The sequence below is a fragment of the Theileria annulata genome, chromosome 4 (genome assembly GCF_000003225.4).
Source record: "Theileria annulata chromosome 4, complete sequence, *** SEQUENCING IN PROGRESS ***".
Lineage (NCBI taxonomy): Eukaryota > Apicomplexa > Aconoidasida > Piroplasmida > Theileriidae > Theileria > Theileria annulata.
Window position 1 is genome coordinate 1,629,859 of NC_011098.1, and position 25,218 is coordinate 1,655,076.

The 25,218-nt window shown below is 27.5% G+C and overlaps 15 protein-coding genes across 15 annotated transcripts, besides 18 other annotated features; 9 read left to right on the forward strand and 6 right to left on the reverse strand.

Moving 5' to 3' along the window:
- Window positions 1–95: 95 nt before the first annotated feature.
- Window positions 96–3,804, reverse strand: TA11360 (uncharacterized protein; the record flags this gene model as incomplete). The annotated part of the gene is made up of 3 exons (XM_948363.1): window positions 96–264; window positions 362–2,014; window positions 2,273–3,804. The coding sequence occupies 3 exons, from the start codon at window positions 3,802–3,804 to the stop codon at window positions 96–98; spliced, it is 3,354 nt and encodes a 1,117-aa protein (XP_953456.1).
- Window positions 3,355–3,423: a sequence feature (3 probable transmembrane helices predicted for TA11360 by TMHMM2.0 at aa 36-58, 93-115 and 128-150).
- Window positions 3,460–3,528: a sequence feature (3 probable transmembrane helices predicted for TA11360 by TMHMM2.0 at aa 36-58, 93-115 and 128-150).
- Window positions 3,619–3,804: a sequence feature (Signal anchor predicted for TA11360 by SignalP 2.0 HMM (Signal peptide probability 0.000, signal anchor probability 0.993) with cleavage site probability 0.000 between residues 62 and 63).
- Window positions 3,631–3,699: a sequence feature (3 probable transmembrane helices predicted for TA11360 by TMHMM2.0 at aa 36-58, 93-115 and 128-150).
- Window positions 3,805–4,144: 340 nt separating the features above from the next.
- TA11355 (uncharacterized protein) lies at window positions 4,145–5,101 on the forward strand (the record flags this gene model as incomplete). Its single annotated transcript, XM_948364.1, has 7 exons — window positions 4,145–4,152; window positions 4,252–4,358; window positions 4,457–4,540; window positions 4,595–4,631; window positions 4,717–4,831; window positions 4,864–4,953; window positions 5,045–5,101. 7 exons carry the CDS (start codon window positions 4,145–4,147, stop codon window positions 5,099–5,101), a joined length of 498 nt encoding a protein of 165 aa, XP_953457.1.
- Window positions 4,817–4,831: a sequence feature (2 probable transmembrane helices predicted for TA11355 by TMHMM2.0 at aa 113-135 and 140-162).
- Window positions 4,864–4,917: a sequence feature (2 probable transmembrane helices predicted for TA11355 by TMHMM2.0 at aa 113-135 and 140-162).
- Window positions 4,930–4,953: a sequence feature (2 probable transmembrane helices predicted for TA11355 by TMHMM2.0 at aa 113-135 and 140-162).
- Window positions 5,045–5,089: a sequence feature (2 probable transmembrane helices predicted for TA11355 by TMHMM2.0 at aa 113-135 and 140-162).
- Window positions 5,102–5,339: 238 nt separating the features above from the next.
- On the reverse strand, window positions 5,340–6,307 carry TA11350 (proteasome subunit, putative; the record flags this gene model as incomplete). Its single annotated transcript, XM_948365.1, has 3 exons — window positions 5,340–5,573; window positions 5,710–5,883; window positions 5,951–6,307. 3 exons carry the CDS (start codon window positions 6,305–6,307, stop codon window positions 5,340–5,342), a joined length of 765 nt encoding a protein of 254 aa, XP_953458.1.
- A 379-nt stretch (window positions 6,308–6,686) lies between these two features.
- Window positions 6,687–7,850, forward strand: TA11345 (proteasome subunit, putative; the record flags this gene model as incomplete). Its single annotated transcript, XM_948366.1, has 5 exons — window positions 6,687–6,856; window positions 6,918–7,005; window positions 7,203–7,292; window positions 7,388–7,537; window positions 7,638–7,850. 5 exons carry the CDS (start codon window positions 6,687–6,689, stop codon window positions 7,848–7,850), a joined length of 711 nt encoding a protein of 236 aa, XP_953459.1.
- Window positions 7,851–8,003: 153 nt separating this feature from the next.
- On the forward strand, window positions 8,004–9,528 carry TA11340 (uncharacterized protein; the record flags this gene model as incomplete). Its single annotated transcript, XM_948367.1, has 7 exons — window positions 8,004–8,272; window positions 8,340–8,445; window positions 8,509–8,554; window positions 8,583–8,669; window positions 8,947–9,128; window positions 9,328–9,426; window positions 9,457–9,528. 7 exons carry the CDS (start codon window positions 8,004–8,006, stop codon window positions 9,526–9,528), a joined length of 861 nt encoding a protein of 286 aa, XP_953460.1.
- Window positions 9,529–9,686: 158 nt separating this feature from the next.
- TA11335 (uncharacterized protein) lies at window positions 9,687–10,079 on the reverse strand (the record flags this gene model as incomplete). The annotated part of the gene is made up of 1 exon (XM_948368.1): window positions 9,687–10,079. The coding sequence occupies one exon, from the start codon at window positions 10,077–10,079 to the stop codon at window positions 9,687–9,689; it is 393 nt and encodes a 130-aa protein (XP_953461.1).
- Window positions 10,080–10,171: 92 nt separating this feature from the next.
- On the reverse strand, window positions 10,172–13,132 carry TA11330 (uncharacterized protein; the record flags this gene model as incomplete). The annotated part of the gene is made up of 3 exons (XM_948369.1): window positions 10,172–12,613; window positions 12,709–12,892; window positions 12,996–13,132. 3 exons carry the CDS (start codon window positions 13,130–13,132, stop codon window positions 10,172–10,174), a joined length of 2,763 nt encoding a protein of 920 aa, XP_953462.1.
- Window positions 13,133–13,293: 161 nt separating this feature from the next.
- TA11325 (vacuolar proton-translocating ATPase, putative) lies at window positions 13,294–14,114 on the reverse strand (the record flags this gene model as incomplete). Its single annotated transcript, XM_948370.1, has 4 exons — window positions 13,294–13,343; window positions 13,406–13,509; window positions 13,591–13,875; window positions 14,011–14,114. The coding sequence occupies 4 exons, from the start codon at window positions 14,112–14,114 to the stop codon at window positions 13,294–13,296; spliced, it is 543 nt and encodes a 180-aa protein (XP_953463.1).
- Window positions 13,300–13,343: a sequence feature (4 probable transmembrane helices predicted for TA11325 by TMHMM2.0 at aa 15-37, 58-80, 115-137 and 157-179).
- Window positions 13,406–13,430: a sequence feature (4 probable transmembrane helices predicted for TA11325 by TMHMM2.0 at aa 15-37, 58-80, 115-137 and 157-179).
- Window positions 13,488–13,509: a sequence feature (4 probable transmembrane helices predicted for TA11325 by TMHMM2.0 at aa 15-37, 58-80, 115-137 and 157-179).
- Window positions 13,591–13,637: a sequence feature (4 probable transmembrane helices predicted for TA11325 by TMHMM2.0 at aa 15-37, 58-80, 115-137 and 157-179).
- Window positions 13,740–13,808: a sequence feature (4 probable transmembrane helices predicted for TA11325 by TMHMM2.0 at aa 15-37, 58-80, 115-137 and 157-179).
- Window positions 13,869–13,875: a sequence feature (4 probable transmembrane helices predicted for TA11325 by TMHMM2.0 at aa 15-37, 58-80, 115-137 and 157-179).
- Window positions 14,007–14,114: a sequence feature (Signal anchor predicted for TA11325 by SignalP 2.0 HMM (Signal peptide probability 0.078, signal anchor probability 0.910) with cleavage site probability 0.053 between residues 36 and 37).
- Window positions 14,011–14,072: a sequence feature (4 probable transmembrane helices predicted for TA11325 by TMHMM2.0 at aa 15-37, 58-80, 115-137 and 157-179).
- Window positions 14,115–14,332: 218 nt separating the features above from the next.
- TA11320 (uncharacterized protein) lies at window positions 14,333–15,142 on the forward strand (the record flags this gene model as incomplete). The annotated part of the gene is made up of 1 exon (XM_948371.1): window positions 14,333–15,142. The coding sequence occupies one exon, from the start codon at window positions 14,333–14,335 to the stop codon at window positions 15,140–15,142; it is 810 nt and encodes a 269-aa protein (XP_953464.1).
- Window positions 15,071–15,130: a sequence feature (1 probable transmembrane helix predicted for TA11320 by TMHMM2.0 at aa 247-266).
- Window positions 15,143–15,342: 200 nt separating the features above from the next.
- TA11315 (uncharacterized protein) lies at window positions 15,343–16,689 on the forward strand (the record flags this gene model as incomplete). Its single annotated transcript, XM_948372.1, has 4 exons — window positions 15,343–15,697; window positions 15,818–16,235; window positions 16,265–16,404; window positions 16,436–16,689. 4 exons carry the CDS (start codon window positions 15,343–15,345, stop codon window positions 16,687–16,689), a joined length of 1,167 nt encoding a protein of 388 aa, XP_953465.1.
- A 69-nt stretch (window positions 16,690–16,758) lies between these two features.
- Window positions 16,759–16,831, forward strand: a tRNA.
- A 1,027-nt stretch (window positions 16,832–17,858) lies between these two features.
- Window positions 17,859–20,174, forward strand: TA11310 (uncharacterized protein; the record flags this gene model as incomplete). The annotated part of the gene is made up of 1 exon (XM_948373.1): window positions 17,859–20,174. The coding sequence occupies one exon, from the start codon at window positions 17,859–17,861 to the stop codon at window positions 20,172–20,174; it is 2,316 nt and encodes a 771-aa protein (XP_953466.1).
- Window positions 20,175–20,226: 52 nt separating this feature from the next.
- On the reverse strand, window positions 20,227–20,605 carry TA11305 (40S ribosomal protein S10, putative; the record flags this gene model as incomplete). The annotated part of the gene is made up of 2 exons (XM_948374.1): window positions 20,227–20,495; window positions 20,530–20,605. 2 exons carry the CDS (start codon window positions 20,603–20,605, stop codon window positions 20,227–20,229), a joined length of 345 nt encoding a protein of 114 aa, XP_953467.1.
- A 473-nt stretch (window positions 20,606–21,078) lies between these two features.
- TA11300 (uncharacterized protein) lies at window positions 21,079–22,575 on the forward strand (the record flags this gene model as incomplete). The annotated part of the gene is made up of 2 exons (XM_948375.1): window positions 21,079–21,706; window positions 21,833–22,575. 2 exons carry the CDS (start codon window positions 21,079–21,081, stop codon window positions 22,573–22,575), a joined length of 1,371 nt encoding a protein of 456 aa, XP_953468.1.
- Window positions 22,576–22,699: 124 nt separating this feature from the next.
- Window positions 22,700–23,892, forward strand: TA11295 (uncharacterized protein; the record flags this gene model as incomplete). Its single annotated transcript, XM_948376.1, has 6 exons — window positions 22,700–23,107; window positions 23,138–23,290; window positions 23,320–23,379; window positions 23,410–23,580; window positions 23,611–23,688; window positions 23,722–23,892. The coding sequence occupies 6 exons, from the start codon at window positions 22,700–22,702 to the stop codon at window positions 23,890–23,892; spliced, it is 1,041 nt and encodes a 346-aa protein (XP_953469.1).
- Window positions 23,893–23,967: 75 nt separating this feature from the next.
- Window positions 23,968–24,438, forward strand: TA11297 (uncharacterized protein; the record flags this gene model as incomplete). Its single annotated transcript, XM_948377.1, has 1 exon — window positions 23,968–24,438. The coding sequence occupies one exon, from the start codon at window positions 23,968–23,970 to the stop codon at window positions 24,436–24,438; it is 471 nt and encodes a 156-aa protein (XP_953470.1).
- Window positions 24,439–25,218: the final 780 nt, after the last annotated feature.

Sequence of the window (25,218 nt, forward strand, 5' to 3'; positions counted from 1 at the left end):
CTCAATAAAATTAATTAAGAATATTATTAGAAAGTTATTTAAAAAATAATATTAATTATATTATTATTTAGAAAATTATATTATTAGTTGTATTATTAGAAAGTTTTAGATTTTGTTGACATTTCTTCTAGAAATTCTAATATTGGTGCTATAAACCATGTTGATGGTCTTAATCCTATAAATAATATAAATTTATATATATTACCTGAAAGAAATGTTGATAATCCACCTGTTTGTGATACATAATATACAATATTCGGATTCCTAACAATATTAATTAATTTAGATAATCAACTGAATAATTAAATTAACTAATAAAATTATCAACTAATTGAATAATTAAATTAATTAATTAGATTACTTGATAACATCGAAAATATCAATATCTTTAAGTGTGAAAATGGAATTATCAAGTGAATATAATACGAGTGTTGGTGTTTTGAGTAATTCAAGATTTTCTTTAATATTAGTAAGATTTCGAGTATACTCAGAATTAATTAAATTGGTAATATATTTAGTAACTTTGGAATTTAACATTTTATGTACTTTGTTTAACTTTCTAGAGAAAATTGATTTCCCTATTCTTAAATTTGTACAAACATTCTTATTAATACATTTATATATTGGTGGTTCAGATATATGTCTAACTTTGATCTTACTATCTTGTCCTTCACGTTCAAATCTATGTTTCACAGTCATTAGTACTGATAACTTAAAATCCGCTGTAGTCCGGACTCCACACCTATTAAATAAAAATTCGCCATAATTTATATAGTCTGTTTTGTCTAGATCACGGTATGAGTGACGGTATTCACGATGTAAATGTGTAATCAATTTCTCAATGGAATATTTATGACATTTCGATCTCTTGATGTAGAAATAGTAAAATATCTTCTTAATGAAGTTGTATTTAGAAATGACTTTACTGTAGTGACAGCAGTTGAAGTTAGTACACTCCTTTGTTAACTTAGTATTCGATCTCTTACAGTGTACTGAGTTTAATAGTGAAATTAACTCAATTCTGAATTTGGATAAACAAAATCTCCTATACATTGAACGTTTTCTACGCTTAGATAAGTTGTATAGTATGTTACTTGATAGTCTCAGGTTTGGATTAATACATACAGCCGCGGATATACGTTCAGGATTCAAATACACTTCTCTAGACTCCTCTGGATATACTGTTTTTATATCCGTATTAAACTCCTCCTTATTAAAATTAAGTAGAAAATGGTCCTCATAAATCTCATCAAAGTTTATGTTACCAAGTTTATCCGAGTCATATTGATTTGTCTTTGACTTCTTCGATTTAACTTTAGTCTCTGACACACTATCAATCACACTAACATTTGTATTACCACCAGTGTTACCAATTGTATTACCAATTGTGTTACCAACTGTGTTAACAGGATCAATATGTGTTTTAAGTTGTGAAAAACTATCGAATGAATTAAAGGAATGATTGTCTGGGAATGTATTTGTATTCTGTCCATTATCTTCTGTATCTGAGAATAATTTTACTGAGCCGCCTTGTGCCGACACTGCCATATATTCCAGTAGAATATTTGCACCAAATGATATGCCAACTGCTAGTATTGGAGAGTTTGGGAACCTTTGTGACACCTTATCAAGTGCACAGTTTAAATCTAGAAGCACATCACTGTAGAGTGAAATTGGAAATGATCTGAGTGGAATTGAATCTGGAAAAGCTTCAGACGCCATTCCTAAATTCACATTCAAGTGTAGGTGAACACATGCAAAGCCTGAACTTAGTGCATCACTTACTAGTGCTCGGAGTACTGGAAAGCCTGGGTGCTCAAGGCTATACCCTTCATGGTCTAATTTGTCACTCATGTTACATGAGTAACATGAATCGTGTGGCTGGTATGGTTTTGAATTACAGTAACAACCAACTCTAGTAGAACAAATTCTATAAGATATGTTCATGTCACCAATTATTACTATAACACCTCGAATTATCTTCGGATTCGGTCCCGATTCATTAAATACAGTTCTAAAATTCAATTATACAATATTAATGAGTTACGGTGCTTGCTCCAGCAGTAGTAGTTACGTAGTTAGGGGTAGATAGGAGTAAATAGGGGTAATTACAGCTATCTATGGCTAGAAGAGCTATCTATGGGTAGAAGAGCTATCTAAGGTATTTTAAGCCCATTTTAGCCTTATTTGGTATCTAAGGCTATTAAGACTATTGGGTACTCTACGGGTACTTGCGTACCCTATCTATTCTATCTAAGATATTAAATATTACTTATGAAATTTATCAAAATCTTTATCAATGAATTTATAAAAGTATGGATCAAATTTATCAGAACTTTGATCAGATATTACTGATGATATATTTCTTTCATCTTCTAATTTCATTCTATCCATTACACCATCTACCATATTCATATCCATATTACTAATATTAACAGGTGTACCAACATCAGATACTCTAACCTTATCCATAGTACTATTATCCACTGTATTATTTTCCAATGCTCTAATATTATCCATAGTATTATTATCTAATGCTTTAATATTATCTATAGTATTAGGATACATAGTATTAATGGCTGTACTAATATTATACATAGTACTATTTTTATACATTGTATTCCCTTTATACATTGTATTACTCTTGTACATTGTATTACTATTATATACTGTATTATCCTTATACATTGTACTACTTTGATACATAGTATTACTATTATACATTGTATTATCCCTATACATACTATTGTCCCTATACACAGTATTGGTACTGTGTTGAGTATTATCCCTATACATATTATTATCCCTATACATACTATTGGAATTGTGTAGAGTATGTTTATGTATATGTTTAGGTGTAAAAGAATTTGGTGAATTAATAGAATCTTCAGAAATATATGAAGCCGAACTTGCTGATATATCAGTATCAGAATTAACAATTTTCATATTCTCTTGAAATTCCACAGACTGTATAGTATACATTTTAAAATAATCTTGTTCCATTTTCCTATTTCTTATACCTTTACCTATTCTTGTATTCTCTTCCATATTCATTTCCATATCATTTATTCTATTCACATTTCTATTTACATTTCTATTTAATTTATTACTACTCAGTTTATTAGTGGATTTGGTAGTAGTTTTACTGGTATTAATGAATTTAGTTATATCTGGATCATTAGGTAATGTATTAGTTGGATTAATAGTATTAATATGTTTAAATAATGTACATTGTTCACATTGTGGTGAAATCCATTTTGGTAAATACCAATCTAATATAACAATAGAAGAATTATGTCCTTCTACAGCTTCTCTTAAACTAATAATAGGTTGTGAATTGAAAATCTTTTTAAAAAAGAACGAATTCAATAAAATTTTTAAAAAATATATGAAGAAATTATAAATTAATTTATAAAATGATAAAGAATTTTGTAAACAAAGTTTATAATTAAATAATTTATAAAATAATTCAAGACGACAATAAATAAGGAGGAAAATCCATTGTAATTTTGAATTAAAAAGGTAGAGTGTAGGTTTATAAGTTTTCCCTATAGATTTGAATTTATTAATTAATGGAGTTAATTCAGGTCCTGTATAATAAGGACAAACTGGTGAAACACAAAAAATCTCATAATAAAGCCAAAATAAAAAAATTGATAAAAAAAGAGAATATAAAGGGAAAGTATCATTATTTATCCATTTGGGAAATAATAATCTATAATTCCTACGTAATAGGCGGAGGAACCGTAGATTGTAACAACGATTCAATAATTCTAAAGCATAATATCTTATACCAATTAACATTATAACACATTATTACCAATTATAACATATTATTACCAATTGTAACAGATTATTAGACAATATTACAGATTAATTAATAAATAAACAATTATAAAACTTCTTTAGTTAATTATTGTTCCTTTATGGTTCTGATAAAATTCTATTGTATATTGTAAATTTAATAAAATATAAAATTATGAAATCATAAAATAATTTTAGAAAAAGATAATATAATAAATTAAATGGTATGGTGCTTGAAAATGTAATAATTTTAATAATTAGAAAATAATTTATAAGAATATTTAAATATAAATTTCTCCTAATTATAATTTTTAAATTATAATTGAAAAGGAATTAAATTATGGCCTGGTTTGTTTAATATTCATCATTTCAGATTTATTCTCTTATTTTTATAGATTTGGTTCTATTATATGTATTGTCATAGTTCTATGGTTTATAGTTATTTAGGAATTTTCTAACAGGTCTTTTTGATGGGAATAGAACCAAAGGTGTTACTTTCTATGAAGATAAATTACCTTCTCCGCCTTCCGGCGGAGGATTAGTTCCTCCTCCAGGTAATTACATTAACTCTATCCATCCTATCAATCCTATTAATTATATCAATCCTATTGAATCTATGAATCCTATTTAATTATATGATTTGTTAATTTAGAACCACCTAAAAATCTTAAAGGGAAATCATTTGATACTACTAATTTTGAATTTAAAGGTTTTACACCTCCTCCTAAATCTGACAGTATTATTTAAATTATATATTATTAATTTTATTTTTATTAATTTTTATTTTCAGATACGAATTATGATTCTAAAGATTATTCTGAATTCTTGTAATTCTCCAATACAATTATTCAATAATTAATTAATTAATAGTAATAGTTAATAATAAATTAATTAATAATTAAAATTGAATAGATTAACGGATAATTCTAAAAATTTGTATAATAAGCCTATGGAAATAGTTGATAGAATATTTAAGAGTCCTAGAGCTAAGAATTGTTATGAGAGTATAAAGTTAGGCTGGAAAATGGTAAGTTTTTAGTATAAAATTTTATTTTTAAGGGTGGAGCTGTTGGTGGTATTTTTGGTACTCTAACTGGTGTTTATGCCGCAGTTCGACATCGCAGTTTTATTATTATTCCAATCTCTACTGTAACAATCAAATATTTAATTATTAAATTGCCTAATAAATTACTTACTAAATTCTTTACTAAATTGACTATTAAATGAAATAATGTGTTAGATTGGAGGTGCTGTTAGTTTTGGATTCTTTTTGGGTAATTTCATGAAAATATTATAATTTTTAGGCTGTGGAATGATTGTTAGATGTTAATACACTAATATACACTTAATATACCTTTAAATACCTCTAATATACCTTTAAATATTTTAATATACCTAGTACCTCTAATATACCTCTTAAATACTCCTAATACCTAGAATCCTAATGCCTAGAATCCTAGATAGCTCTTAAGTACCTAATACTCCTTATACCCTTAAATACTCTTAATAACTTATGAATTATGTATATAATTAAATTATTGTGTATTGGTGGATTTATTGGTGTCTTCTTGTGCAATAGTTTTTAATAGAGTGTCAACTCGTTCATTATTTAACATTTCAACAAAGGGTTCAAATTCACCAGTTTCACCTTTAGATAAGACTCCAACTTCAATTTTATCTGCTTGAGGAGTTGAAGAATCCATCGCTTTTGTTAATACTCTAATTGCTAATTTTATTGCTTGTTCCAATGTTAAATCTTCTTTCCATTCCTAATAATTTTTTCAGTAACAAGTAGTAAGGGGTAGTTAAGGGCTATTAAGGTTATTTAGGTAATTAAGGCCTATTTAAGGGCTATTAAGTAGTTAAGGGTATTCAGAGTAGTTAGTAAGTATGATGGTAAAATACTTGTTTGAGTATAGATTGTGCTGATTGACTATTCATTCCAATGGCTGTAGCTTTCCATCCTGAATAATTACCAGAAGGATCTGTATGATATAATTGGAATCCCAAATTCTCATCCCAACCACCAAATAAAAAACTTACACCAAATGGTCTTAATCCACCAAATTGTGTATAACTCTACAAAAAAACAATTAATCAATAGTATTTTCTAAATTTCTAAGTATATATTGGAATATATTAATACTTGTTTAAGATCACAGATTTGTATAATATGTTGTTCTATAGATTGTGGTTCACCATAAGAATATCTATGTCTTTGAGCATACAATTTGCACATGTTAATGAGTACATTAGCATCTGCTGTAAGTCCTGCAACAGCACAAAAAATGTGTGAATCAAGTTTGTAAAGTTTTTCATTGATTTTTCCAGGATCGAGAAGTTTAGAACTGATAGGTTTATCAGCTACAAGTACAACACCAGAATTACATAAAACACCAACAGTAAGACTAGCATTATTTATAGCCTCAAGTGCATACTCAACTTGATATAAACGTCCTTCTGGAGAGAAGGTCGTAGTACGTGAATCGTACCTTCTAGACATTATTAATTAATGATAAAATCATTTAATAAAAACTAGAATAAGAAAATAAATTTTAAAAATTGGATAGAAATATGGGAATTAAACAATTTGTATAAAAGGTAGAACAGAATATGGTTAAAATACCATTAAAATACTGATTTACAATAATTGATAATTAAATAATTAATATAATGAAATTTATACAAATAACTAATTCAAATCCCCATGATTACTACAAGTTTATTGTATTTTACTATTCCAATAGTTAATCTAAATTAAGTTATAAAGTTTATATATTAATTGGAATATATATCACAACACCTTAAACATAAGTTTATAAATTGTTAAATTATTCAAGGATATTATTGTTGATAAAATTATTTATAAAATTTTGGTTGTAATGAGTTATGATCGTGCAATAACAATTTTTAGCCCTGACGGGCATTTAATGCAAGTGGAATATGCAATGGAAGCAGTTAAAAGAGGTGGATGTGTTGTAGGTGTTAAATCAAATGATGTCGTAGTCATTGCCGCAGAAAGGAAAAGTACTACCAAACTTCAAGATCCAAGGTAATATTAATTATACAATTTAAATGTCATTTTCATAAATTAAAACTAATTGTATTTTTAGATGTAATAAGAAAATATTACAATTGGATGAAAATTTAGCTCTAGCATTTGCTGGTCTTAATGCTGATGCTAGAGTATTAGCCAATAAAGTAACTATAATAACCTAAATAGGCTTAACTACCTAGAATAGCCTTAACTACCTAATAAGCCTTAATAGGCCTTAACTACCTATTAGCCTTAACTAAATAACCCTTAGACTACTCCTTAACTACACCTTAGATACACCTTGACTACTATTAATAGTGATATTACTTAAAATAATGTATATATAATTAATATGTAATAGACAAGATTGGAATGTCAAAGATATAAACTTAATATGGATGAAGCTGCAACTGTTGGATACATTGCCAAATACATCGCAAGATTACAACAAGTACTATACCATCTCATATTCTACACATATTTATTCATATTTACCCATATTTACTCATGTTTCTTCATATTTAGTGATATTATAATGAATTATAGAAATATACACATAAAGGAGGTGTAAGATTATTTGGAGTTTCATTATTAGTTGTTGGATTTGATTATAATGGTAAACCAGCACTCTTTCAAACTGAACCTTCTGGTATATATTCCTCATGGAAAGCACAATCCATAGGCAAAAATTCCAAAGTAATTTCATAATCCATAACAATTATTAGTTATACAATCACAAATAGTTGATTTTAGTTAGATAATTCATATTGTCTATTGTATTTGATAATTTAATTAGCATGTACAAGAATATTTGGAAAAGAATTATAAAGAAGATTTGAGTAGTGATGAGGCTGTGATGTTGGCAGTTAAAGCATTATTTGAAGTAGTTGAAGTATCTGCCAAGAGTTTAGAATTGGCAGTTTTAGTACCCGGAGGTATGCAAATTTTGGAAGAATCTGAACTTGAAAAAATTGTCGAAAAATTAAAAGCAGAAAAATTGGAATCATAATCACACCATCAACTTAATTTAATATATATACTAATATTCACTATAAATTTAATTTTTATTATTTGTTAATATAATAAATTTAATTATCAATAATTTTATAATTTATTTGTTAATTTTTATTATTTGTTAATTTAATAAATTTAATTATAGTTGATGGATATATTGAATGAATTTACAGTATCGGAATTGATAGATTTAGAAGGAGCACTTTGTTTTGGATTAACACCATTTGAAGTGTTAAGAACACCAAGAACAGTAGATACCGAGAAATTTGATAGATTAGAAACGACATTAAATGATTCTGGACTTCGAGAAGAATTAACATGTGCAATATGTTCCGGAATAATCTCAAAATGTGTCGTTATTAAAACTTGTCTTCATAGATTCTGTTCAAACTGTATTGAAAAATGTGTTCGAGTTGGGTAATCCAATTTATATAATTAAATAACTATGAAATGTATAAAATAAGAATTAAGAATATATTATTAGAACAAGAGGATGTCCGAAATGTAGGAAACATGTACCATCTCGAAGATTCTTTAGAAATGATCCAATTTATGATTCTTTAATCTCAAGAATCATATCAAATGTTGAAGTATAGATTAAAATTTAATAATTTTCTACAATAATTTACGATAATTGTAGATAATTGTTTTAGGTATTTGAAGAACTTAGTGATACATTTACTATGGCAATAAATAAAGGTAAAAATTAATATTATAACAATTTTAGGAATGAAAAATGATCCAACAATTAATGCAATCAGATCAAAATATCTTAATGAAAATCCTAAAATACATATTGATCATCTTAAACAAGGTTATACTCAATCCCTTAGACTAGTTAGACTAACTTAGTACTCTTAATAGCCTTAACTACCTATTAGCCTTAATAGGCTTAGAGTACCTAAAATGCTCCTTATATAGCTAAAATACTCCTTATATAGCTAAAATAAGCCTTATATAGCTAAAATAGGCTTAAATACCTAAATTAGCCTTAGATACCTTAGATACCCCTAATACCCTTAACTAGCCCTTAAATAGCCCTTAAATAGCCTTAACTACTTAATATACTTAATAATAATATTGGTGAATAGTTGGTGAATTACATGAAGGAGATTTTTCATTGGAAAGTAAATTTGATAATAAAGTATATGTACGTGAAGTAAAAGAGAAAAGACGTGAAGTATTAAAATTATTACCCAAACCAATACATTTTACCAAATTACAATATAAAATTTTATCTGATGATACATTACCACAAATTCTACCAAATCATGTTTCATATCCTTTATATAACTCTAATAAGCCTTAGTTAACCTTAGAATAGCTCTTAGATACCCTAATAGGCTTAAATTACCTTAGATGGCCTAAATTAGACTTAATAGCCTTAGTACTCTAAAATAGGCTTAATAGACCTTAAATACCTAAAATACCTAAAATACCCTTAGATACCCTAAATAATAAATGTATATTAGATGAAATGTGATGGAAATATAACAATATATCAATTATATTTATATATTAAATCATCATTAAAATTAAGTCGAAATTCAAAAATTTGTATATACTTAAAGGTAATTAACAATTATATTAATTATTTTTAGGATCATGATTATATACCTTCACTTAATGTTACATTAGCACTTTTAAGAAATATCGTACGTTCAACATATTAATTATACTAAGTATAGTCTAGTATAGTCTAGTATAGTCTAGTATAGTAAGTTGAATGTATTATAGACTTATACAATGTCACATGAAATACTTAATATATATTATGGATCATGTCATTTAAAATTATAATTTGTTGATTTAAATTTATTAATTTCATCATTTAATTATTAATTTGTTTAAATTTATTAATTTCATCAGTTAATGATTGTATGTGTTTAATTAATGTATTATACATTGAACAAGAATTGATGATTAATTGTGAGTTTTGAGTTTCTAATAGAGTAATTTTCCGTTCCAAAACCTTAATCTTTAAGTCACAAGCCAAATTATTACAAATGTGAATAGTATCAGTTGAAGATTGTCTTCTAGTTTCAATTTCCTGTAAATTTACACATTCTTTAGAATTTTCGTCATCAAATGAAATATCAGAATTTAGTTTATTATTAAGAAATTCAGAATATAAAGGAAATATTTGAGAATCTACAAGAGAATCTGATAGAGATAAAGATTCCAATAGTTCCACACCTTTTTCTAATGATTCTTCATATTCCATTACAAAAATTCTAATCTCACTCAAATTAATAATAAATATTAATTAAATAATATTATTATTAATATTAATTATAATATTAAATAGTGTAAAATTTAGTGTGGACGTATTTTTCTGGATTTACGTTTAGGTTTGATTTTAGATCTTCGATTATCTTGTTTCATTCTTCGATCAACATGTTTTAAAACTTTTCTACTTCCTTTACTTTTATTAGATTTTTGTTTCCCACCTTTGGTAAGTTTATTGAAATTTGATCTTCTTGAGATTACATAAACTTTTTGACGTTTAGTGGATTGTATTTTCTTTAATCCTCTGAGGAGTTTGTTTGGATTCTCGGTACTTTCTCGGTCATTTGAGATGGCTTCAATTTTCGGTAAAATTGACTTTAATTTCTTCTTAGCTCTTAATGCTTTTCTATGTTTAGCTTCCAAAACCTTCTTTATAGGCCTATTTTTTAGCTCCAAAAGCTTCGCTTTGTACTTTTTCATTAGTTCCTTTGTCACTGGGTACTGAGGCTTATTGTGCTTATTCTCATCCTCTACAAACCAACTTGGCAAATCCTCATCAGTAAACGTTCTTTTATTATATGCTCCATCAATTAATGCCATTCTCGTCTTCTTATTTATCATTAATGAACCCAACGCTTGAATTTCTGCCAATTTATTAACATCTCCCATTATTTCTTCTTTCTCACTATTTGATATTGCTGGTACTATCTTTATATCCATATTTTCTTTAGACTTATTAGGAAGTTCAGGTTGTTCAGATAGTTTAGATAGTTTAGGGTGTTCAACTTGTTTAGGTGGTTTAGGTTGTTTGGTTGAATGATTTGTATGTAGATTAAGTTTGAAAATATCATTATCAAACCATCTTTTTGATATTAAATCTTCATCCAAATTTCCATTCAAATCATCTTGTTTTATATCTCTGTGAGGTGTTTCTATATCTGAGTCACCTTGGTCAGAATTCGAATCACCTTGCTCATAATTCACATCTGGTTCAGTATCGGAATGATCTGATTGATTCATATGATGAATTTGTGCTTCATATTGTAATTTATTAATGAAATTCTTAAGTTCATTTGATTGTTCTAATTTGGCCTTTTGTTTTCTTGACAATTTTACATGTTTTGTATTTTGTTCATTAATCTTATCAATTGAATGTCGAACTTCCAAATCTATTTCCATATTCATTAATCTTTTCATTTCATAATCTTCCAACTCATCTGATTCTACAACTGTGTCTTCAGATTCTATTTCTGTTGCTATATCTGATTCTATATCTGTTAACTGAGAATCTATAACTGTGTCTTCAGATTCTATATCAGCTGGTAATTGTGATTCTACATCTGTTTCCTCAGACTCTGGATCTGTTTCTTTAGATTCTATATCTGTTTCTTCAGACTCTGAACCATCTGGTAAGGCCTCTGGATAGGATTGTAAATTGGATGAATTAAGACTAAATAAGTCAGGATCAGGAGTTATTAATGAAGAATTTGAGTTTTTACCAATTTTTAACTTTTTTAACATTTTTCTTTGTTTTCTTTCCAAACGTCTTTTCTCACTTTCAATTTTATTCTTTATCTTTTTATCCATTTCTATAACCGTAGAATCTATAGTAGAATCTACAGTATCCATAGCCGTAGGATCTGTAGTAGTAGAAACTGTAGTATCAGAAATAGTAGGTTCTGAACCGTCTATTCCTGGCTTTGTTGAATCTGATGGATTAGATTTTGTTTTAAGATTTGGAATAGTATTGATAAGTTTAAATCTCCATTTAAGTAATGATTGTAGATCAGATTTCCCAGCAACTTTCAAGTCTGAACAAAGTAATTTTATCTCTTCAGTAGTTAATGGATTCTCCTTAACCATTTCCAATATCTCCTCATCAGTACTCTTAGTACCAATGGTATTACTATTAGTAGTAGTGAATAGAAGTTTATTGTATGTTACTAGAATTACAGCCGGTTCTTTAGATTTAAGGAAATCAATAACACTAATTTCAGAATATATTGGACCTTCATATCCTTCACGATTGATTTTCTTTTGTTCCTTGAGTAATTGATTCAATGTTTTTGATACATGATTTGGAGTTTTCGATGTATGAGTTAAGGTTTTGGGGGTATTACTTAGAGATTTTGGGGTGTTACTTAGTAGTTTATTTGATTGACTTAATTCATTTTGTTCTATTGGTACATCAGAATTTTGAAATACATAATCGGGATTAAAAAGCCTTTGATCAATGAGTTTAAGTGTTTTAAATCCAATACATACAGCAAAGATTTCTGCTGATACATTTCTACTACTCTGAGGCTTTGTAACTTTGACTTTGTCAAAACAGTTACTTAACATCCAGACCAGAGAATTATAGTCTGAGGATCTGAAAACCTTTGTAACAAAGATTCCACCCTTCCTAAGTAAACTACATGCCATTTTGCACGCTGTTAATACTAATACATTCTGATTAAACGCATCCAAATTCCAATTACATCCCATATTCGGTGATCCATCATGTAATACCACATCTACATTCATACCCTAATCAATTATTATACCAATAAACTATAATTAACTATATAAATATATAATTAACTATATAATTAAGTATGTTAGTATATAATTTGTTAATATACGTTAAGATGATTAGTAATGAGTGAAAGACATTTGGGTGTTCTAATATCAGCTTGGAATGTAGTAACTCCTTTAATTGGTTTAATTGGTACTAAATCAACTCCTATAATAGTACTTGAAACTGGTAATTGATTTGAAGCAACTTGTAACCAACCACCTGGAGCAGCACATAAATCAACCAATACACTAAACAATATCATTAATTTCAATATAAATATATATAAACATAAAAATAATACAATAAATATATAGATATTATAATAAGTATAGGGATAATTTGGAGAATTACTTGCAATTTTGGAAGATATTGAATTTTTTGGATAATTGTATGATTTTAAATGCAGAACGTGATCTATATCCATGTTCTTTAGCTAAATGATAATATTTATCAAGTCTATTTTTGCCAGTTTTACTTTTAGTCTTCATATTTTAAAAAATAAATAAATAAATAAATCCTTTTATGTGGATTCCACATAAATACAACTTTATTTCACATCACATTAATTATATAATAAAATAATTTAATAAAGAGAATAATATTTGAGTATATAGAGTAAGAAAATATTTGAGTATATGGAATAAGAAAATTAGGGTACAAGTGATACAATAATAACACCAACAATAACACCAAAAAGTCCTAAAACAATATTCAATCACAAATTAGAATATACTATTAAATAATATTATATATATATTAACCTAGAACACTAGCGAAAATTTCAACCATAAGAACCTTGACAAATAATTGAGGTTTCTGAGCATCTGCTAATGCACAAGCACTTCCAACAACTCCAACAGAAATACTAAACAATAATAAATACTAATTCATTATTTAATATTAATTTAATATTTAATAAATGATGAGTGGAAATAATTAAAATTACCCGCAGAATAAGTTTGAAAATCCAACAATTAAGCCTACGGCTAGCATTGAATAACCTCTAAACAAATCATTGTAATATAGTTTAGTAATTTCTTTATCAAGTAATAGGTTTAGAGGTGCCTTTTCTCCTGTAAACCTTGATGCGATATTCATTAGAAGTACTGAAACTATTAACCCATAAATACCAATCGCTTCACAAAATATAACAGATACTAAATTCTTCACTGTAATTCTTGGTGATTTCACTGAACCACCCATTATTGATGGTCCACATAACATTAATCCTCTATATCATTCAATATATAAAATATTACCAAAAGGTATTTAACAAGTAATTAAGGTAAAATAAGGGGTATCTTAGGGTAATTATTGGTATCTAAGGGTAGGTAAGGAGTATGGATATATGGTTTAAAAAATTTACGTGGCAGCTCCAAATACTGAAAGTCCTAATGAGAAGAATATACCTAAATAACCCCAAAATGATGGAGATAAATCTTTAAGAATATTAGACCATTCAAGATACATTTTATTAAAAACCTTTAATTACACACTTTGTATATCAATAATTGCGATGAAATTTAAATTTTAATATTACAAATATGAATCATATTATGAAGAGTAATGTTGAAATAATTTCTAATTTGACCCGATGGGGAATTAGAATATTTTGAATCAAATATACATATAATTTATAATTATATAAATAATTTATATCATTAATAATTATTTGATTCAATTATGATATGGACAAATGTAATGAATTTTCTAATAATAAATTCTCAAATGAATTCACGAATGAATTTACTAATGAATTTACTAATAATGAATTTTCTAAGTTTAAAAATGGATTTAGTAATTTGAATAATGGATTAACTAATATTAATACTGATGTGAAGAAATTTAATTTTTCATTTGGATTGGATGACTTTAGTAGTTTAGGTAAACTAAAGAATGAGTTCCGTGAGAATCTTGAAATATTAGAGAATTATTTGAAAAATGAACCTAAAACTGAGCAAGAATGGGAGTCTGTACTTAATTATAAAAATAATTTTAAATCAAGACTAAATGAGGCCAATTCTCAAGTTTCTCGACTTTTGAAGCAGTGGATGAATTCTGATAGTGTAAAGTATTTACAAGTTCAGAGATATAGTAGTATTTTTGACCAATTAACCACAGAGTTTAACAACTGTTCTAGACAAATTGATACCAGATATCAACGGTTCATATTGTTTAGTTCACCTGATAAATACTATAAAGAAGAAAATACAACTAAAATTACACAGTCTGGTATGGGATTAGTAGATGCTATTATGGATGTGGAATCATTAACTGGTCAAGCATCTCAGAATCTTGAACTTCTTAAAAGAGGGAACCGTAAACTAGCTAAAATATATAATAGAGTAAATACTATAGTCAATAAACATTTATTTGATGTACAAAAACTTCAAAAGAATATTAACTTTATAATGACTCGAAATCGAGCTATTTTCTCCATTATCATTGGAATCTTTTTATTTTTCATCTTTTGTAAAATATTTTTAAAGTTCTTTTAACCAAATTTTTATAATTTTTCCCAAACACTCAAATTAATAATATATCTATACATTCTTATATATATTATTAAATATTTAAGTATTAATGGATATAATGTAGAGAAAGTATATAATGTAGAGAAAGTATATGTATAGAAGGTAGTTGATGTGGGTGCAATATGGAGGTGTTGATAAATTCTTATATTAAATCTTTGTAAATTATGTTATATAAAGAATGGATTGTGGAAGATATAAAATGGTGTTTGGAAAATGGAATATTAAGAAATACCAGTAATACATTGGCTGGAATTAGTGAAGTTAAAACACACTCGAAGTCGGAAATTAAATTAACATTTTCAAAGTTATTAGAACAATTATTTGAATCGAAAATATTCAATGAAGATGTAAAAAACAATGTTGAAATTAATGTGCCGATAGAAATTTTAAAGGCAGAAGCCCAGAAGGAATCCACCATATCCAAATCACTTGAAAATGTAACCAAACAACTTAGAAATTTAATTAAATCTTTTCAAGTCAGAACATTCACAGAAATTAATTTTTTCTATTCATTCATATGTAAGTTTTATAAAATTTAATAATTTAAATTAATTCAAAATTATTAAATTAATTGTAAATTATTAAATTGATTGTAAATTATTAAATTGATTGTAAATTATTAAATTGATTGTAAATTAGGTGATTTAATGGAAATTAGAAATTTTAATGAAAATAATTTTAAAAATGTATTGAATAGTACATTTGATAAATTATTGACGAAAAAAGAGTTTTTCATGATTCGAATATTTGTAACATTGGTGATTAAAATTTTAAAATTGGCAGTTCTGAATTTGGAAAATACTAAGAAAGTTAACCTTAAAATTAATGGAAGATGGATGGACTCAATTATAATTGATAATGAATTGGTTAAACTACTACACAATGGTTCAGTATCGGGTATTTATAGCAGAATGAAACAAGTGGCATTTGAAAATTGGGGAAATTTAAATAATCTTGATAATATTTATCATGAAAATAGTGTATTGGGAAATAAATTATTTACTGGATTTAACACAGTAAAAGCTACATTAATGTGTGAATTAAGAAATCTCTCAATGTAAGAATATACTTCTTAATATGTTGTAGATGGAGACAAATTATATTTACTAGGATCATTAATCATTTGAGTAATCTAATTCTTAATGAAGAAAATGGTTATTTTAATTTATTGGAATTGAAGTTAAATACATTATGGAATCTCATATTAGAATCCATAGTAGAATCTGGTAATTATATTAAATATTAACATTTTTATAGAAATTGTAACATTACATTATGATAATATAATATTAATGAAAAATCTTCATAAAATGAAGAATAGAAATTTTAATGTGTATAGACTTATGATAATTCTGAAATATATGGATTCTTGTACTGAGAATCTTGATGACCTTGAAAATACAATAATATACTTAAACAAAAAATGTAATGGAAAGTTAGAGTATAAAACTGGTATGAAAATGTGGAGATCAATGGACTTGAGTATAAGTCAAGTGAGAATTTCAGATTGATTTTTAATTTTAATTTATTGATAATTTGAATCATATGATTGTGTAAATTATTATAAATTATAATCAAATCACACCAGGCGGGACTCGAACCCGCAACCTCCGCTTTAGGAGAGCGATGCGCTATCCATTGCGCCACTGGTGCTCTGCTCAAAAGCCATATTTCTCATTTAAATAATAATTCAATAATAATTTATTAAATAATGCAAACAATTATTTTGTAAAGTAATGAAATAATAGACCAAGACAAATATATAAAATAATAAGAAGAATATATGAATAATTTGAATATATTAGAACAAATTAATAGGAAGGATAAGGAATCTTATTAATTAATTAATGTATAAATAAGATGCATTTGGAAATAATGGATTAAGATTAATTTAAAAGAAAAAGGAAACAAGGATGGGGTGTAAAATAAACATTACGATTCTCAAAATATTAGAATTTGTAAATGAACTTAAATTCATTTTGAATATAAATTTTAATGTCTAATTTATCTATAAAATGTGATAAAATGTGTAATTTCGGTGTATAGGATGTATTTAATATTTTACTCAAGGATTCCACATAAAGTCCCCATTAGGCTTGAGGATTTATTCTCAGTTTTCATACCGTTTAGCTTTAAATTTTTTAATTTGTCTTTAGAATATATTTTAACTAATGAACGGATATAATTATATTACATATTTCACTCTAGTAATTCTCTTTATTAATATTTGTGATATACGTCCAAATCAGCTAACTTAACTTTAAATTCTAGGGTTTAACCTGGATTTTGGTTAATTATTTAAACTCTTGGATTTCCGAGAGGTTTTAAAAAATTGAATGTCAGTTAATCTACGTTTTAACACAACACTTTAAATTTAAGGATATACAATGATACTCATTAATTCTTCCATTTAATTCACTCATTCGCTAATCCCTTATTCCCTAATATTCACTTGTTCTTTAACTCATTACTCATTTTCCAATTCTTGACATATTTAATTTGTTTTGATTAGAGTTTAGGATTTAATTACACATTTTCTAATCATAATTTAATTTTCGATTTTGTAAATATTTGGATTTACAATATTAATACTCTTTCATTGGATTGTACGTTTACTATTCAATAGAGTTGGAACTTTATTGTTATTTAAAGCACGTCACTCGCAATATTATGATTAATAATGTTATCTTGTGACGATAATTCAGATGTTTCATATGCCTCTGGATTCCACAATTCTAACAGACATTCAAATAGAGATTATACAAAGGGGGAATATTCTAATAGACAATACTCTAACAGAGATTATTCTAATAGAGAATATACTAAGGGGGAATATACTAAGGGGGAATATACTACAAAGGGAGAATATACAAGTAATATAGATGTGGGTATGAGTTCGTTGAATATATCTCGTTCTCATAATGACCACTCACTTTCTGAGACTATTAAGGATAATCAATTCCATAATGGAACTGATCCAAGTTGGTACTCAGGTATGGTTGATTCGAGGAATAGAGATGTGCTAAGCTCATATATGTACGACTCAGTAAACTCTGAAGTACCCCAAAGTATAATAGATAATGAATTGGGTTTCTCGAATCTTACACTCCCACTATTTGATTATTATCCAAACTATGTGGAGTCAGAGAAGGTTACAGGCTATGAAACAAACCCATCCAAGAATATTAATACATTTGATGCCCACTCAAATGGTCTTAATACTTTTAATAACTCTACAAGTACAGCTCCTAATTCACTGAATAGTACAGTCTCAAGTACATACAATGGTACAATATCCAACTCCTACAATGGAGTCTCAAGTTCATATAATGCTATTCCAAATACATATAATACAGGCACATATACGTCAAGTACATATAATTCGAGTACAATGAATAGAATAGGTGTTAATAAATATAGAAATAAACAACGTGGTAAGCTTGACGTATATTCCCCAAATAAAGTTTCTAATTTCCAAAATATGGAAAATAACTTAAATACACGTGAACAATTACATTTAACAAATGACCAAATACATTTAAATGAACAATTACACTTAACAAATGAAGATATGTTATTTAACACACAAATTGATAACTCACAATACAATACACATCCGGATACACACTTCACGCAATCAGATATGGATACACAATTAGAAATGGAATTCAATAAACATGCAGAAATGGAGTTTAATACACACGTAAACACGCAGTTGAATACACAAATGGATAATTCACATTTTACACACTCTGAATCACATTACAGTACACATCCAGAATCACACCATGAAGGAACACAATATCACGAATCATCACAATATATACATGGTGATAAAGAATATATACATGGTGATAAACAATTAAGTAATAATCATTTGAGTAATACACAATATTATAGTCCAGAACCGGAGTGTTCATCTTTGGAAGTATCGAGTCTAAAGGAGACAAGGAAACAATTCTACCAGAATAAGGATTCAACAGTGTTCTTAAAGATCTTGGCGACGCAATTGGTGTCAGGAACAATAATAGGAAGAGGAGGAAAGGGATTAAATTGGTTCCGACGCAAGAGTAAGGTGGATGATATCGTTTTATCGATGCCCTGGGAACTTTACCCGAAGACTGAATACAGAACTCTGCTCCTTAAAGGCACAGTGAAATCAGTAATCAAGTCAACATGTATAATATCAGAGCTAATGAACTCCAGTTACTCACTCCAAGCTGATAACACCATGCTGGTAATGGTGGTTATCCCAGACCTATTTCTGTCAGCAATCGACGAGATTAAGAGGACGACGAACCCAGAAACTCTCTCAATCACGTTATTCAGAGATGAAAACTCACGTCATGAGGAAATCGTGGCCGTCATCAAAGGTGACAAACCAAGAGTTAAAGATCTTGTTGTAGCCATTGCAACCTCAATCACTGAGACTATTCCACCTGAAAAATATTGTTTTGTTGCTTATTCTGAACATACAAATACACAATCTTATACACAAAATAATACCTATACACAAGGGAATTCATATACACAGACTAATTTACAAGGGAATTCATATACACAAGGTAATTTGCAGAGTAATTCACAGAGTAGTTCCTTGTCAAATTCATATTCACAATCAAATGGTAATCCCAATTATCAAGACAATTCAAGTGTATATACGAATGGTACTGGCCAGTATCAAAAGAATCAGAAAACTGATGAAATTGATAGTCTGATAAATCAAATAGAAAACTCTCTGGATAAAGGAAATCTGGGAGCATTGAATAATATCTCGACACTGCTAAGATATAAGCCGGAACTGCTATCAACACAAGTAGAAGTGCAAGTAAATCTGGCAAACGGGATACCAGAAGATGTCATCGCAGCATCTTCAATGTACAAGTGCGATCTCTTCCAAAATGACAAGGATGGAGACAAAGTACAATGCAGAATCTCGGGACAATTCGCAGGATGCTTCGCCACACTCTTACTAATCCTCATTAAGTCCAAATAATCTCTTTATACAATAAATATACATGTATATAAGTTTAGAAAGATATTAATAATTAGACAACTTCTTCTTTAAGAGCTACACGAGAAGATTGCTTTTTCGTCAAGGTGGAAGGGAAGACGGTGGGAGGAAGGTGAAGATAACTTCGAAGAAACTCAATCCCCTGATCAGTTAAAGTAAAGTACAAATGCTGCCAATTGCAGTTCTCTTCAACGTAATTCTTCGACTTCAGAGACCTCATAGTCATTAGAACATGAAGATTAGGAACACTGATCTCAGGGTGAGCAGGAATCTTCGGATTCTTCTGAACAACAAGAACCCCCTCTAAAAATAAATAAAATTATTTTATGGAGCAAACCTTTTATTAAATATTCGTAAATAGCAACCCGGTTCTCCTTCGGGATTAAGCTATATTTCATGCCAACAACCGACATTATGGATAATAATATAAAATTATAAAAAACTAGAGATCAAAGTATCAGGAAAGTATAAACAAAATTTAAAATCAATTAATAAATATATGATAATCAAGACTAAATTAAATTTAGGTATAATGACATGGGGTAATAATAAATAAGTCAATATAACTAAAAATAAACTAAACTATAATAATTAAATTTAAATTAACTTTTAGTCATGGAAGATATTAAGCGGAAAGCTCACCAGACAAAATCACTCTCCATTATAACTGTTCTAACCCTACCACAAGACTTATAAATAACACTTTTCATATTTTGTGTAATATATCTAGGATCTAAACCTTTTTTATTTTAATTATTTATACTTACAATTCATTGTTAGAATCTAATTTAAAATATAATTAATCGAGAGTAATTTATCATTTGTATTAATATTAATTTGTGTTATTAAAACAATATAATCACGATTTTTAAAATTAAACCTGAATATGTTTAAAAGGAAGAGAGAAGATTCTTCCAGTTATTTAGATTTGGAGTATTCCAATAGTAATAATCGAAGCCAATCATTGAATAATGTAAATATTAACAGAAAATCTATTAATGGGCAGTTTACAGATGATTTCCTAGTATTGTCAAAGTATTTTCCATTTCTGAAAAAACATATGATACTAAACTTGAGGTGGAAACCATTTATGCCAAAATCATCAAGTTATCATTATGATTTCAACCATCCAGACTCAGTATATCATTTATCGAAGGCGATATTGAAGCATAATTATGGCTTGGAATTGTATTTGCCATGCTCATGTGAAGAAGATTCATGTAACTTAAATAAGGATTTGGATGTGTTAAATAAGTACTTTAAGGATTTAAGTGCTAGTTCAAATTTCATTAGATACTTGGCACCTTGTGTACCTAACAGACTTGGTTACATCAGAGCCATATCCTCACTACTATGTTTAAAGAACAATGAGTCACATATATCAGATATTGAAGCCCACAACATCAACTCAGATGAACAATTGAAACTGAATATTATTGTACTTGACATAGGAACAGGAGCAAGTTGTATTTATCCACTCATTGGTACTAGTGAAAATTCTTGGAATTTTATAGGTACAATAATTTTTTAAATAGTTTTAATTATTTAAAATAATATATATAATAATTAGTCTAGTCAAGTAGTCTATAGTACTGTTAACTAGTCAAGTACTGTAATAAGTAGTGTAATAATATGATTAGGAACGGATATAGATAATTTGACACTTGAATTGGCGAGAGAAAATGTGGAAATTAATCATTTAGAAGACCGTATTAATCTAAGATTACAAAGAACACCAACACTCATCTTCAATAGTATATTATATTCACACGAGTTGGTTGCAATGACAATGTGTAATCCACCATTCCATTCTTCATTGGAAATGACAAACTTAAACCCACGTACTTTCTCAACAGGAACTGAACGTGAACTTGTATTTTCAATATCAGAGGATACAAATTTATCAACTGAACAGTCATACATGGATAATATTGAGTGTAATGGGAACAGTACAGTTACTGGACAACTAAAGTTAATGTTATCTGAGAAACATGGAGACCTGGCATTTATAGAAATAATGTTACAGGAAAGTAAGTTATATTGTCATAACATCGTTTGGTTCACTACATTGGTACCAAGAATGTCAACTCTGAAGAAAATCAAGAATATTATCCATAGAGAAATGAGACATTATAATCTAAATCATGTACAGCAGGTTCAGTTTCTAGACTCAAAACTACATCACTTATATTACGAAGGTTCTAAATTTAAGTTTGCACCTAGGCCTGAGGTTAAAATTGATGTTGGCAATTTACACATTTGTGAATTTAGAAAATTCACACTTGCACTTGGAAAACAAACCAGATGGGTAATTGCTTGGACCTTTTACAACTCACAACAAAGATTACAAATTATTAATAATCTCATCAAACTATCAACCTGATCCCGACTAATTAACCTGATCTAACTCACGACATAGAGAACAGATTATTAATAACCTCATGAAATTATCCTTAATGTTAATGTAGTATAGTATTAATATTATATATTAGAATGTAATTATATAAATGGTTAAAAATAAAGGGAAAGGTTTAAATTTAAAAAAGGTTAAAAAAAGTAAAATCTCAAGAACAAAGCTTAAGAATCCTACAGATTCCTATAAAAATAAGAAAATAAAATTTTCCAAATTAAATAAACAAAATAAAAAGGAAACTAAAGATAAACTTAATAGAGAAGATGAAAATCGGATAGAAGAAAGTGAACTAGTTGAAAATAAAGCTAATTCTACTAAAGATTCTAATACTGAGGGTGTAGAATTAAATAAACAAAATTTATCTGATTTTAAAGGTTCAGGTAAAATTAGTGTGTTGACATCAAATTTAGGATTCGTGTTCATCGGAAACGTACCTCTCACTATTAAAGACAAGTCTGATCTCGTTAAAAAACTGAAAATTAACCCGAAAATAATACAATCAGTAATGAATTTACAATTTACGCATGTTTAGGTTCATTTTAGATCATTGCCAATTGACCCAAAATATGCTCGAAATAAGAAAGTTGGAGTTATCAAGGAGAAATTCTCTGATGCTAAGGATAACCAAAATGCATATATTAAGTTATCAGACCCAAAGTATTTAAACGAGTTACTTGAAAAAAACGTTTGTTTCTACAGAAAATAACGTTGTAGACTTTGGAAGTTGATGGACATCATCTCTTTATAAATACCAGCGATAAAGATTCATTCAGCGTATTTATAAAGTATTGGAATTTGTTTTAGAAATTCAGTAGGAAGAAAACAGTTTTTGTTGGAAGACTACCTCCAACCGCAACTGAAGATGATTTGTACAATATTTTCATGAATATAAGTCCAGTAAAAGGTAAGCAATCTAATGAATTTAAATTTTCAGCCGTGAGAATAGTAAGAGATCCCGTAACAATGAAATCAAAGGTATAGACATTAATGTATAGCCAAATTTAGGGGTTTGGTTTCGTAGAATTTGATAATAGACCAGCAGTCACTGAGGCAATAAAAGAACTTAATAATAAACAGTTCAAAGTATAAATATTTAAAGTAATTTGTTCAATTTAGGGATACACATTAAATGTTACCAAATGTTTAGAAGAAATTAAACTAAAAGATAGTAAAAGTAATAAGGGCAAAAGGGTTGTTAAGAATAATAAAAGTAATAAAAATAAAAAGGTTAATAAAAAGAATAAATTTATTAAGAATAAAAAGTTTATTAAGAATAAAAGAAGATGATTGAATTTTCATTTTCTTATCAGAGAAATTTAATTTTATTCCTTTCTTACATATTAAATAATATAATTAGACAATATGAAGATAATTGATGAAATTAGAAATTATAAATGTTTTATAGCATGTAACAATTTCAAGTATGTGAGTAAAATACTTGAATACTTTGAGAAACTTTACAAGAGTAATATTATCCAATACCGTATAATCATAAATAAGCTTAAAAAGACTTTAACTGATTTGAGTTGTAAAAGAGGATTTATTCTGGGTATTTTAGATTATCAGAGAGAGTCAAATGAGTACATGAGGGAGGAAGTTGTAAGGGTAGAGGGAAAAAATAACAAGATAATACAAGAAATAACAAGAGAAATAAATATAAATAGGAATTATGAAGAAAAAATTACAATATACAAGAAAGAAAAGGATAATATTATAAACCAAATCATAAGAATTGAGTCTAGAATAGAATTTAATAAAAATCAAATATTATACATGAATTTCATTGTACATACATTTGAAAATAAGGTTAATAACATAAATCCATTAGTTTAAATATTAATTAGCGTAATCAAGTATCTAAGTAGTAATTAACTGTGTAATAAGTAGTAATTAAGTGTGTAAATGAATTTATTAGTATTACCGGCTAGAAATAATTATGAAGAGAAAAGACAATTTTCTGAGAAATTTGATGACTCAAATAAATGATAAAAAAGATCTTATCAACTTGTGTAATAACAAATTAATAGAAATCAAAGCTGAACATTCCAGAAATATACAATCAAAAGTAATATACTTCATTAAATTAATATTATAGATGAATATTGATGGAGAATTGAAAGTTAGAAGAATTAATATTAAATTAGAGTTTACAAGAATAAATTCTAAAAACAAGTGTATGTCTAAGGAAATTGAAGGATTATTCAAAATCATGAGCTCTAAAAGGAGGAAAATTGAACAACTAAAGGAAACAGTTATTATAATCTCAGACAATCTAAACAGTCATTCTGAACAATTATCTAATACAACCAGGGTAAACCAAGCTAATTAATCTTGTTTAGGAAATAAATATAAAAGGGGAAGATTTCAAGTTAAAATGCTTAGCAGTTGAGGACTTGAAGAAATTTAAAGCTACTTTAGAAAACAAAGTAATTAATGATTGTATAATTGGTTTTATAGATTGGTGAAGTACAATTGGACTATGAGAACTTGGAAAAGTAATAAAATTTATTAAAAATTTAGAGAACTTGTAGAGTTGAATAAACAGTTGGAACAGAATTTGGACCAAAATACCAAAAAAGAAAATGAATACTCTGAATTAAAACACAAATTCAA